The sequence below is a fragment of the Dendropsophus ebraccatus genome, unplaced genomic scaffold (assembly GCF_027789765.1).
Source record: "Dendropsophus ebraccatus isolate aDenEbr1 unplaced genomic scaffold, aDenEbr1.pat pat_scaffold_760_ctg1, whole genome shotgun sequence".
Taxonomy (NCBI): domain Eukaryota; kingdom Metazoa; phylum Chordata; class Amphibia; order Anura; family Hylidae; genus Dendropsophus; species Dendropsophus ebraccatus.
The window spans coordinates 392-14199 of NW_027210359.1; the positions used below are offsets into that span (position 1 = coordinate 392).

At 50.6% G+C, this 13808-nt stretch overlaps 1 protein-coding gene across 1 annotated transcript in view; it reads left to right on the plus strand.

Annotated features, from left to right (window-relative positions):
* The first annotated feature begins 565 nt into the window (after positions 1-565).
* Positions 566-13808, plus strand: part of LOC138779812 (cleavage and polyadenylation specificity factor subunit 1-like) — a 28191-nt gene continuing 14948 nt past the window's right edge. The window contains 10 exon segments of the mRNA XM_069956630.1: positions 566-635; positions 2775-2849; positions 2983-3063; positions 3838-3927; positions 4043-4132; positions 5431-5572; positions 7028-7206; positions 7399-7535; positions 8004-8139; positions 8141-8179. Coding sequence (XP_069812731.1) covers positions 597-635; positions 2775-2849; positions 2983-3063; positions 3838-3927; positions 4043-4132; positions 5431-5572; positions 7028-7206; positions 7399-7535; positions 8004-8139; positions 8141-8179 — 1008 coding nt within the window. The 5' untranslated portion in view covers positions 566-596.

Here is a 13808-nt window from a genome sequence, read left to right on the forward strand (position 1 = left end):
TGAGGCACAGTTGGTAGGGCTGACCCTATGTTGCCCCCACAGATGACCCTGATGGATCCCGGATATCTCTTCCTGTGGGTCACGGTTGGGGAATTCGCTGCTTCTTCGATACACGGAGAAAGTGCAGGAGAGCCCTCTGCCCCAGCAAGGACCCCGAGAAGCTGGTAAGGACACGTCATGTGACCTGTCTGCTGAGGGGTGGCGCATGGACTGTGACACGCCCCCTTGACACGTCTATCTGTTCTAGGATGAGCCACCGAGTAAGAAGAAAAGAGTGGACGCCCCCCTTACCAGAACCAGGTGAGTGTGCTGGGGAGGGGGGGGGGGGATTACAGTGCTCGCCGATGCCTCCTCCTGTCTGCTGTACACAGTGTAGCTGGGACATGGGGGTGGGAGGGTGGAGGAGCTCAGGGGACATCCGCGGGGAGGCGGAGACATGGGGGGGGGTATAGGCTTTAGGAGAGCGCTCGGGGGGGGGGCGGTGTTCAGGGGGGTGACGAGGAGAGTGCTGCCCCTATATGCTGTTTCTCTCTCTCCGCAGGCAGTAAGGGGGTGATGGTGATGAGATTGATGAGATTGAGGTGTACGGGAATGAGATGCAGTCAGGCACTCAGCTCTCCACATATTCTTTTGAGGTGAGTACAAGCACAACATGGGGAGGGGAGACGTCTGGGGCCGATATTTTCTACACAGCATTGTGAGGAGTAGAGCACGTCCGAACAACCACGTCATCACTATTTCACGAAACGATTATCGTTCATAGACTCGCTCAAACGGCCGCTCGTTAACAAGCATTTAACGATTTTTTTTAAGCGAACGATAACACATAATACGTGTGGGAGCGTGAACGATATCTGTAGTGTAGCGATTTTTTTTTTTTTTTTTTTTTTTTTTGCGGTCGCCACATGGTCGTTTAGAACGTGGTGAAATGTAGGTAGACATTTCAAGAACGACTGAAAGATTTTTTTTTAATCAACGAAAAGATTCGCGAATTGTTGAAATACCAACTATTTTTTTTCGACATGTTGAAAAAAGATAGTGAACGACTCAACAATGATTTCGCTGTTGTCGTTCGCGCATCGGTCGTTTATAGCTATTCCAACTGAACGAATATCGTTAACGATCGGTCGTCGTTTGAATGATTTATGAACGATAATCATTCGAAAAATTCCGTGGAATAGGGTCTTAAAGCGTAACTGTCATGTTTTTTTTATTGCAGAAATCAGTAGTATAAGCGATTTTTTAAGAAACTCTGTAATAGGTTTTATCAGCCAAAAAAGCCTCTTTCTGTACTCAAGAAGCAATCTCCCAGCCTCCCCCCTGACTTCTTATCTGTGCATTATCAGGCAAACACGTCTTCATTACAGAGAAGCCAGTGAAGACGGGTTCTGCTCTCTCCATTGTAAGCCTATGAAGGGGGGAGGGGCTGAGATAGATGAGGGAGCAGGAAGAGGTGACATGAAGGTCATAGAAAAAAGAAAGAAAAATAGGAGGGCACTCACCATTAAAATATAGCCTTTATTTCATTTCTTTAAAACCGTCCATTCAGTCAGGTACGACTTTTACGATATTTTTTCACGAACCCAATGTGAACAATCTGGTAGTGCCAGCCACAGTATCTTATCAGTGTTTGGTGGACATAAAGGTCAGCTGTTTGTAGACTCTCTGGGCACCTAAAACGCAGGATTCTGGGGTCAGAAAGGTCAGTGCTTATCTATGAACTTACTGAGAGAAGATTGCAGGGTGTTGTGCTGTGCAGGACTACCCCGTGCTCACTCACTCCTAACAGCCCCTCCCCTCTCCATAGCCACATAATGGAGACAGAAATCCTGCTTCATCTGATGTGAGGGGGGAGGCTGGGGGATTGCTTTTTCACTACAGAAGGAAACTCTTTTAGTACATAAAACCTATTACAGAGTTTCTTAAAATCGCTTGTACTGTTGATATTTAATGTTTTCAGAAAAATGACCCTGAAATGACAGTTACGCTTTAAGGAATCAACCTGATGTCATCACTGTACTGGAGCAGGGAGGAGTCGCCCTGATGTCATCACTGTACTGGAGCAGGGAGGAGTCAGCCGGACCATGATTCCCTGCTCCCTGGTGGTGTGACTGTGGTGCCGTACCATGATTCCCTGGTGGTGTGACACTGGTGCCGTACCATGGTTCCCTGCTCCCTGGTGGTGCCGTACCATGGTTCCCTGCTCCCTGGTGGTGCCGTACCATGGTTCCCTGCTCCCTGGTGGTGCCGTACCATGGTTCCCTGCTGGTGTGACTGTGGTGCCGGACCATGATTCCCTGCTCCCTGGTTTCGCTGTTACCTATAGGGTCTCTGACATCACACTATAGTCCTCTGCAGTATATATGTATCTTATGACAAAAGTGACCTCGTACTGACCAGCCCAGAGAGTGTGACTTCCTGACCCCGGCTCCCCTCACTGTCTGATAAACAGAATGTAACCAGTGTCATGTCCCTTCACACTCTGCTCCTCTGCCTCTTCATGTCGCATGTCCTTTGTGTGGGCCGGGCCCCCTCCTCTCCTCTCCTGGCCGATGGGCCCCTCCTCTCCTCCCCTTCTCTCCTCCACTCCTCTCCTCTGCTGGCTGATGGGCCCCCTCCTCTCCTCTGCTGGCTGATGGGCCCCCTCCTCTCCTCTGCTGGCCGATGGGCCCCCTCCTCTCCTCTGCTGGCCGATGGGGCCACCTCCTCTCCTCTGACTGACCCACCTGGTATGCCTTCTGGGAGTTGTAGTGATCATATGTCTCCTCCCCCAGGTGTGTGACAGTATCCTGAACATCGGGCCCTGTGCTATGGCCTCAATGGGAGAACCTGCCTTCCTGTCTGAGGAGGTAAGTGGCCGTATGTGTGCACCCCAACTGTACCCCCACAATGCTCAGGATACAGGAGCTCCTCCTGAGACGCCACGGTGCGGGGTCGGTGGCTGCAGATGATTATGGGAGTGATGAAGTTTTTATGTTGCAGTTTCAGAACAGCACAGAGCCGGACCTGGAGATCGTCCTGTGCTCTGGATACGGGAAGAATGGAGCCCTGTCCGTCCTGCAGGTGGGTGTAAGGAAGAGGAGGAGGGTGGTGATGGTGGTGGAGGATAACTATGATGGTAGTGGTGGTGATGGAGGATGACTGTGGTCGTGGTGGTAGAGGATGAAGATGACTGGTGGTGGTGGTAGAGGATAAGGATGAGGATGACTGGTGGTGGTGATGGAGGATGAGGATGACTGGTGGTGGAGGATGACTGTGGTCGTGGTGGTAGAGGATGAAGATGACTGGTGGTGGTGGTAGAGGATAAGGATGAGGATGACTGGTGGTGGTGATGGGAGGATGAGGATGACTGGTGGTGGTGATGGGAGGATGACTGGTGGTGGTGATGGAGGATGAGGATGACTGGTGGTGGTGGTGGTGGAGGATGACTGTGGTCATGGTGGTAGAGGATGAAGATGACTGGTGGTAGAGGATAAGGATGAGGATGACTGGTGGTGGTGATGGAGGATGAGGATGACTGGTGGTGGAGGATGAGGATGACTGGTGGTGGTGGAGGATGACTGGTGGTGGTGGAGGATGACTGGTGGTGGTGGAGGATGAGGATGACTGGTGGTGGTGGTGGTGGAGGATGACTGGTGGTGGTGGTGGAGGATGACTGGTGGTGGTGGAGGATGACTGGTGGTGGTGGAGGATGACTGGTGGTGGTGGAGGATGACTGGTGGTGGTGGAGGATGACGATGACTGGTGGTGGTGGAGGATGAGGATGACTGGTGGTTGTGGAGGATGAGGATGATGCCAAAGTCCCTGATTCTAAAGCGTTATCTTTTCATTTGGCAGAAGAGCATCCGCCCGCAGGTGGTCACCACGTTTGAGCTCCCCGGATGCCATGACATGTGGACGGTGATCTCCTCACACAGGAAGGAGGAGGTGGGTGGGTGGGGGTCTCCTGCCAGCTGCTGCCCCCGGAGGTGGGTTGGGGTCTTCTTCCGGCTTCTGCCCCCGTCCTCCGGACGGCGCTCTAAGCCTTTTTGTCCCTTTTCAGGGTGAGGATGTGTTGGCGAGTGCTGTGGAGGATGAGGAAGAGAAGAACCGTCACGGCTTCCTCATCCTTAGCCGTGAAGACTCCACTATGGTGAGGGACGTGGTGGGAGAAGGGGCGTGTATTATCTCCTGGTGTTCTGTGATATCTGGAGGGGGGGGGGTATTATCTCCCGGTGCTCTGTGATATCTGGGGGGGGGGTATTATCTCCTGGTGTTTGTGATATCTGGGGGGGGGGGGTATTATCTCCTGGTGTTCTGTGATATCTGGGGGGGGGGGTATTATCTCCCGGTGTTCTGTGATATCCTGGGGGGGGGGGTATTATCTCCTGGTGTTCTGTGATATCTGGGGGGGGGGGGTATTATCTCCCGGTGCTCTGTGATATCTGGGGGGGGGGGGTATTATCTCCTGGTGTTCTGTGATATCTGGTGGGGGGGGGTATTATCTCCCGGTGCTCTGTGATATCTGGGGGGGGGGGGTATTATCTCCTGGTGTTCTGTGATATCTGGGGGGGGGGGGGTATTATCTCCCGGTGCTCTGTGATATCTGGGGGGGGGGGTGGTATATCTCCTGGTGTTCTGTGATATTCTGGAGGGGGGGGGGGTATTATCTCCGGTGCTCTGTGATATCTGGGGGGGGGGGTATTATCTCCTGGTGTTCTGTGATATCTGGAGGGGGGGCGTGTATTATCTCCTGGTGTTCTGTGATATCTGGGGGGGGGGTATTATCTCCCGGTGTTCTGTGATATCTGGGGGGGGGGTTATTATCTCCTGGTGTTCTGTGATATCTGGGGGGGGGTATTATCTCCCGGTGTTCTGTGATATCTGGGGGGGGGGGGGTTATTATCTCCTGGTGTTCTGTGATATCTGGAGGGGGGGCGTGTATTATCTCCTGGTGTTCTGTGATATCTGGGTGGGGGGGGGGGGGGTATTATCTCCTGGTGTCTGTGATATCTGGGGGGGGGGGGGTTATTATCTCCTGGTGTTTCTGTGATATCTGGGGGGTGGGGTGTATTATCTCCCGGTGTCTGTGATATCTGGGGGGGGGGGGGCGTGTATTATCTCCTGGTGTCTGTGATATCTGGAGGGGGTGGGGGTATTATCTCCTGGTGTTCTGTGATATCTGGGGGGGGGGGGGGGGGGTATTATCTCCTGGTGTTCTGTGATATCTGGGGGGGGGGGGGGTATTATCTCCTGGTGTTCTGTGATATCTGGGGGGATGTATTATCACCTGGTGTTCTGTGATATCGGGGGGATGTATTATCACCTGGTGTTCTGTGATATCTGGGGGGATGTATTATCACCTGGTGTTCTGTGATATCGGGGCGGGGGGGTGTTCCCAGTATTCTGTGATTTCCGTGGACTCTTTCCACCATGCTCTTTATTTTCCAGATCCTTCAGACCGGCCAGGAGATTATGGAGCTGGACACTAGTGGATTTTCTACCCAGGACCCCACTGTGTATGCTGGGAATATTGGAGACAATAAATTTATTGTACAGGTGTCACCATCCGGGCTCCGTCTGCTGGAGGGCGGTGAGTGCGGGGTGTGTCACGGGGGGAGGAGGCCTGAGCCGCAGACATCACCTATAGATACCAGATACCATGCTGGGGGGAGGAGCCTGAGCCGCAGACATCAACCTATAGATACAGATACCATGCTGGGGGGGGAGGAGGCCTGAGCCGCAGACATCACCTATAGATACAGATACTGTGCTGGTGGGGGGGGAGGAGGCCTGAGCCGACAGACATCACCTATAGATACCAGATACCCATGCTGGGGGGGGGAGGAGGCTGAGCCGCAAGACATCACCTATAGATACAGATACTGTGCTGGGGGGGGGAGGAGGCCTGAGCCGCAGACATCACCTATAGATACCAGATACTGTGCTGGGGGGGGGGGAGGAGGCCTGAGCCGCAGAATCACCTATAGATACCAGATACTGTGCTGGGGGGGGGGGAAGAGGCCTGAGCCGCAGACATCACCTATAGATACCAGTACTGTGCTGGGGGGGAGGAGGCCTGAGCGCAGACATACCTATAGATACCAGATACCGTGCTGGGGGGGGAGGCCTGAGCCGCAGGACATCACCTATAGATACCAGATACTGTGCTGGGGGGGGAGGAGGCCTGAGCCGCAGACATCACCTATAGATACCAGATCCATGCTGGGGGAGGAGGCCTGAGCCGCAGACATCACCTATAGATACCAGATACCATTGCTGGGGTGGAGGAGGCCTGAGCCGCAGGACATCACCTGTAGATATACCAGATACCATGCTGGGGGGGAGGAGGCCTGAGCCGCAGACATCACCTATAGATACCAGATACCATGCTGGGGGGGAGGAGGCCTGAGCCGCAGACATCACCTATAGATACCAGATACCATGCTGGGGGGAGGAGGCCTGACTCGCAGACATAACCTATAGATACCAGATACCGTGCTGGGGGAGGAGGACTGAGCCGCAGACATCACCTGTAGATACCAGATACTGTCCTGGGGGGGAGGAGGCCTGAGCCGCAGACATCACCTGTAGATACCAGATACCGTGCTGGGGGGGAGGAGGCCTGAGCCGCAGACATCACCTGTAGATACCAGATACCATGCTGGGGGGAGGAGGCCCTGAGCTGCAGACAATCACCTGTAGATACCAGATTACCGTGCTGGGGGGAGGAGGCCTGAGCCGCAGACATCACCTGTAGATACCAGATACCATGCTGGGGGGGGAGGAGGCCTGAGCCGCAGACACTCACCTGTAGATACCAGATACCATGCTGGGGGGGGGGGGAGGAGGCCCTGAGCCGCAGACATCACATGTAGTACCAGATACCATGCTGGGGGGGGGGAGCCTGAGCCGCAGACATCACCTATAGATACGGATAGGCTTGGTGGCGGCCATTGGTGCCATCCCTGAAGGTGAGGACAGCTCCTCAGCCAGTAGGTGGCGTTGCTGAGCTGCACAGTCTCTCATGTGTTTCTCTTGTTTGCAGTGAACCAGATGCACTTCATCCCGGTGGACATGGGCTCCCCCATCGTGCAGTGCGCTGTGGCCGATCCCTATGGGGTGATACTGAGTGCAGAAGGTCAAGTGTCCATGTTCCAGCTAAAGAGCGACACGTATGGGGGCAAAACTCACAGACTGACCCTCCAGAAGCCTGGCCTGCATTATGTATGTACCCCTCCTGCCCTGGGGTCTCCCTGCTTTAGTTTAGAGAGGCCCCTGTGCATCATGACCTGGTATTGTAGGGATGGTCTGTTCTCTGACCTCACCCCGGGCTAGGCCTGTCCCATATGTCTGGTGACTGGAGCCAATACCTAACTGGGTCCTCCATGCTTTGTGCGTTTTTTTTCTGTTCTGCAGCAATCTAAGGTCATCGCTCTGTGCATGTACCGGGACGTGAGCGGCATGTTCACCACGGAGGCACGGTCATCAACGGCCAAAGAGGAGAATGCCGGCCAGAGCATGTCTGAGGCAGACAGTGTCATCCAGGAGATGAGGTAAGTGGCATTCCCACCCCCCTGTACCTGCCCTGTGTGTGACTCTTAGGGCCCTATTCCACCGGACGATTATCGTTTGCATAATCGTTAACGATTAACAATCTCAAACGACCGCTATTGCGAAAGACCTGAAAACGTTCACTCATTTCCATGGAACGATAATCGTTACTTATGATCGTAATTGCGATCGTTTTTCTTCGCTATTTATTCGCTATTGCGTTCATATCTATTGCGAACGACCGAACGATGTCTTATTCAATGCGAACGATTTGCGAACGAGCAACGATAAAAATAGGTCCAGGTCTTATAAAGCGATCAACGATTTCTCGTTCGAACGATTTAACGATAATCTGAATGATAATCGTCCGGTGGAATAGGGCCCTTACCCTGTACTGAGGAGGTCCCCCCCCCCCCCCCCCTGCCCTGTGTGTGACGCTTATCCTGTCCGTGTCCCTTTCTTTCCTGCAGTCACTCGGTGGATGATGAGGATGAGATGCTTTATGGCGACTCTGGTTTCCTGTCCAGCCCCAGCAAGGAGGAACCGCGCCGCAGTAACGCACCTTCTGCCGAGAAGGATTCCTCCCAGCATAAGATTGAGCCGACCCCACTGGTGTGTACTGGTGAGAGAGAACGGCATCATGGAGGTGAGTCAGTATGTCCGGAGTTACACTGGGTGTGCTTGGGGGTCCTGAGTATCATTGTATGACATTGGGGTCATTAGTGAGCAGCCGACCCGGTGAAATTCAGGCCAAACTTGGGGGTGGGGGGAAGTTCTAAGACCCTTAAGGCCGGTGTGCAAGGACTGGGTGCCATGAGCATGGCCGGCATGTGGTCCGCCTTCTGACCAGTGCTAATGGATCCCCCGGCTGCCACCATAATGGATACCCGCAGCTACACATGTTCTAAATGGGTCACCTAGTGAGATCTTGGCCGTTGTGCCTTGGAGATGCCGGCCTGGCCAGTGTGCCGTCTGAATGGGCGTTTACCATGGAAGAGGATCCGCCTATCCACAGCCAACATGGAGAAGCCGACATTCTGAACAAACAACCCACCTCCTTAGCGACTTTGTGCTGTGAATAGGGAATTTATTAACCTTTTCCTGTCTGTCCCTGCATATCAGCCGCACCTGTCCTTAGTCTTGTCCCGGAGCCGTTCTGCCACTCATAAACACTGGAGGGACGTGTCCAGCCCTCCGCCACATCCATTCCCATACTGGCCAGGCTATGACCAAAATATGTGGACTATGCACCGCCAAAATGACAGGGTGCTCAGAAGATAACTAGTACAAACATAACGGGAAGGGAAGGCCTCTAATATATACTCACTGGCCCCAACATAACGGGAAGGGAAGGCCGTTCATATATACTCGCTGGCACCAAAATAACGGGAAGGGAAGGCCGGTCATATATACTCACTGGCCCCAACATAACGGGAAGGGAAGGCCGGTCATATACACTCACTGGCCCCAACATAACGGGAAGGGAAGGCCGGTCATATACACTCACTGGCCCCAACATAACGGGAAGGGAAGGCCGGTCATATATACTCACTGGCACCAACATAACGGGAAGGGAAGGCCGGTCATATATACTCACTGGCACCAACATAACGGGAAGGGAAGGCCGGTCATATATACTCACTGGCCCCAACATAACGGGAAGGGAAGGCCGGTCATATATACTCACTGGCCCCAACATAACGAGAAGGGAAGGCCGGTCATATATACTCACTAGCCCCAACATAACGGGAAGGGAAGGCCGGTCATATATACTCGCTGGCACCAAAATAACGGGAAGGGAAGGCCGGTCATATATACTCGCTGGCACCAACATAACGGGAAGGGAAGGCCGGTCATATATACTCACTGGCACCAACATAACGGGAAGGGAAGGCCGGTCATATATACTCACTGGCCCCAACATAACGGGAAGGGAAGGCCGGTCATATATACTCACTGGCCCCAACATAACGGGAAGGGAAGGCCGGTCATATATACTCACTGGCACCAACATAACTGGAAGGGAAGGCCGGTCATATATACTCCCTGGCATCAACATAACGGGAAGGGAAGGCCGGTCATATATACTCACTGGTACCAACATATTTCACATAAATCAAAATAACAAACATCACACTGCGACATAAACAGTTAAAAACCTCTAAAAACAAACAAACCACAAAATACATCAAGGGGGCCGCACTACATATGGGCGGAAGCCCCCAGGACACTCTGACAAGCAGAAATGGCAAGGACCATATCTAACCAATAATTCTAATGTGATAACTGTGCCGCGCTAATGTAACAATGTACCATATACTGATACTATATACCGACATATATCACACCATATACCAATACCATATACCAACATATATCACACCATATTCTAAAATATATCACAGTATATACTAATACCATATACCAACATGTATCACAGCAAATACCATATACCAACATATACCAATACCAATGTATCTGATGTGATAACTGAGCCGCACTACTGTAACAATGTACCATATACCAACATATATCACATCATATACCAATACCATATACCAACATATATCACATCATATACAAATACCATATACCAACATATACCAATACCAATGTATCTGATGTGATAACTGAGCCGCACTACTGTAACAATGTACCATATACCAATACCATATACCAACATATATCACATCATATACCAATACCATATACCAACATATATCACACCATATACAAATACCATATACCAACATATATCACACCATATACAAATACCATATACCAACATATATCACACCATATATCAATACCATATACCAACATATATCACACCATATATCAATACCATATACCAACATATATCACACCATATATCAATACCATATACCAACATATATCACACCATATATCAACACCATATACCAATACCAATGTATCTGATGTGGTAACTGTGCCGCACTACTGTAACAATGAGGACGAGGTAGAAAAACTACCAGGAGATGTGCAAAACAAGCAAGGACGGGTGTAACCAAAAAATGTCCAAAATATCACCAAAATGTCAAATGTCAAAATGCTGTGGTGTTACAGGTAGAGAATACAGCGCTGTGTGGTGTTACAGGTAGAGAATACAGTGCTGTGTTGTGTTACAGGTAGAGAATACAGCGTGCTGTGTGGTGTTACAGGTAGAGAATACAGCGCTGTGTGGTGTTACAGGTAGAGAATACAGTGCTGTGTTGTGTTACAGGTAGAGAGTACAGCGTGCTGTGTGGTGTTACAGGTAGAGAATACAGTGTGCTGTGTGGTGTTACAGGTAGAGAATACAGTGCTGTGTGGTGTTACAGGTAGAGAATACAGTGCTGTGTGGTGTTACATGTAGAGAATACAGTGTGCTGTGTGGTGTTACAGGTAGAGAATACAGCGTGCTGTGTGGTGTTACAGGTAGAGAATACAGCGCTGTGTGGTGTTACAGGTAGAGAATACAGTGCTGTGTTGTGTTACAGGTAGAGAGTACAGCGTGCTGTGTGGTGTTACAGGTAGAGAATACAGCGTGCTGTGTGGTGTTACAGGTAGAGAATACAGTGTGCTGTGTGGTGTTACAGGTAGAGAATACAGTGTGCTGTGTGGTGTTACAGGTAGAGAATACAGCGTGCTGTGTGGTGTTACAGGTAGGGAATACAGTGCTGTGTGGTGTTACAGGTAGGGAATACAGTGCTGTGTGGTGTTACAGGTAGAGAATACAGTGCTGTGTGGTGTTACAGGTAGAGAATACAGCGTGCTGTGTGGTGTTACAGGTAGAGAATACAGTGCTGTGTGGTGTTACAGGTAGAGAATACAGCGTGCTGTGTGGTGTTACAGGTAGAGAATACAGCGTGCTGTGTGGTGTTACAGGTAGAGAATACAGTGTGGTGTTACAGGTAGAGAATACAGTGCTGTGTGGTGTTACAGGTAGAGAATACAGCGTGCTGTGTGGTGTTACAGGTAGGGAATACAGTGCTGTGTGGTGTTACAGGTAGAGAATACAGTGTGCTGTGTGGTGTACAGGTAGAGAATACAGTGTGCTGTGTGGTGTTACAGGTAGAGAATACAGTGTGCTGTGTGGTGTTACAGGTAGAGAATACAGCGTGCTGTGTGGTGTTACAGGTAGAGATTACAGTGCTGTGTGGTGTTACAGGTAGAGAATACAGTGTGCTGTGTGGTGTTACAGGTAGAGAATACAGTGCTGTGTGGTGTTACAGGTAGAGAATACAGTGCTGTGTGGTGTTACAGGTAGGGAATACAGTGCTGTGTGGTGTTACAGGTAGGGAATACAGCGCTGTGTGGTGTTACAGGTAGAGAATACAGTGCTGTGTGGTGTTACAGGTAGAGAATACAGTGCTGTGTGGTGTTACAGGTAGAGAATACAGCACTGTGTGGTGTTACAGGTAGAGAATACAGCGTGCTGTGTGGTGTTACAGGTAGAGAATACAGTGTGGTGTTACAGGTAGAGAATACAGTGTGCTGTGTGGTGTTACAGGTAGGGAATACAGTGCTGTGTGGTGTTACAGGTAGAGAATACAGCGTGCTGTGTGGTGTTACAGATAGAGAATACAGTGCTGTGTGGTGTTACAGGTAGAGAATACAGCGTGCTGTGTGGGTGTTACAGGTAGAGAATACAGCGTGCTGTGTGGTGTTACAGATAGAGAATACAGCGTGCTGTGTGGTGTTACAGGTAGGGAATACAGTGCTGTGTGGTGTTACAGGTAGGGAATACAGTGCTGTGTGGTGTTACAGGTAGAGAATACAGTGCTGTGTGGTGCTACAGGTAGAGAATACAGTGCTGTGTGGTGTTACAGGTAGAGAATACAGCGTGCTGTGTGGTGTTACAGGTAGAGAATACAGCGTGCTGTGTGGTGTTACAGGTAGAGAATACAGCGTGCTGTGGTGTTACAGGTAGAGAATACAGCGTGCTGTGTGGTGTTACAGGTAGAGAATACAGTGTGCTGTGTGGTGTTACAGGTAGAGAATACAGTGTGGTGTTACAGGTAGAGAATACAGTGCTGTGTGGTGTTACAGGTAGAGAATACAGCGTGCTGTGTGGTGTTACAGGTAGAGAATACAGTGTGCTGTGTGGTGTTACAGGTAGAGAATACAGTGCTGTGTTGGTGTTACAGGTAGAGAATACAGCGTGCTGTGTGGTGTTACAGGTAGAGAATACAGCGTGCTGTGTGGTGTTACAGGTAGAGAATACAGTGTGCTGTGTGGTGTACAGGTAGAGAATACAGTGTGGTGTTACAGGTAGAGAATACAGTGCTGTGTGGTGTTACAGGTAGAGAATACAGGGTGCTGTGTGGTGTTACAGGTAGAGAATACAGTGTGCTGTGTGGTGTTACAGGTAGAGAATACAGCGCGCTGTGTGGTGTTACAGGTAGAGAATACAGCGTGCTGTGTGGTGTTACAGGTAGAGAATACAGCGTGCTGTGTGGTGTTACAGGTAGAGAATACAGTGTGCTGTGTGGTGTTACAGGTAGAGAATACAGTGTGCTGTGTGGTGTTACAGGTAGAGAATACAGTGCTGTGTGGTGTTACAGGTAGAGAATACAGCGTGCTGTGTGGTGTTACAGGTAGAGAATACAGCGTGCTGTGTGGTGTTACAGGTAGAGAATACAGTGTGCTGTGTGGTGTTACAGGTAGAGAATACAGTGTGGTGTTACAGGTAGAGAATACAGTGCTGTGTGGTGTTACAGGTAGAGAATACAGTGTGCTGTGTGGTGTTACAGGTAGAGAATACAGTGCTGTGTGGTGTTACAGGTAGAGAATACAGTGCTGTGTGGTGTTACAGGTAGAGAATACAGCGTGCTGTGTGGTGTTACAGGTAGAGAATACAGTGCTGTGTGGTGTTACAGGTAGAGAATACAGCGTGCTGTGTGGTGTTACAGGTAGAGAATACAGCATGCTGTGTGGTGTTACAGGTAGAGAATACAGCGTGCTGTGTGGTGTTACAGGTAGAGAATACAGTGTGGTGTTACAGGTAGAGAATACAGTGCTGTGTGGTGTTACAGGTAGAGAATACAGCGTGCTGTGTGGTGTTACAGGTAGAGAATACAGCGTGCTGTGTGTGGGGTTACAGGTAGAGAATACAGCGTGCTGTGTGGTGTTACAGGTAGAGAATACAGCGTGCTGTGTGGTGTTACAGGTAGAGAATACAGCGTGCTGTGTGGTGTTACAGGTAGAGAATACAGTGCTGTGTGGTGTTACAGGTAGAGAATACAGCGTGCTGTGTGGTGTTACAGGTAGAG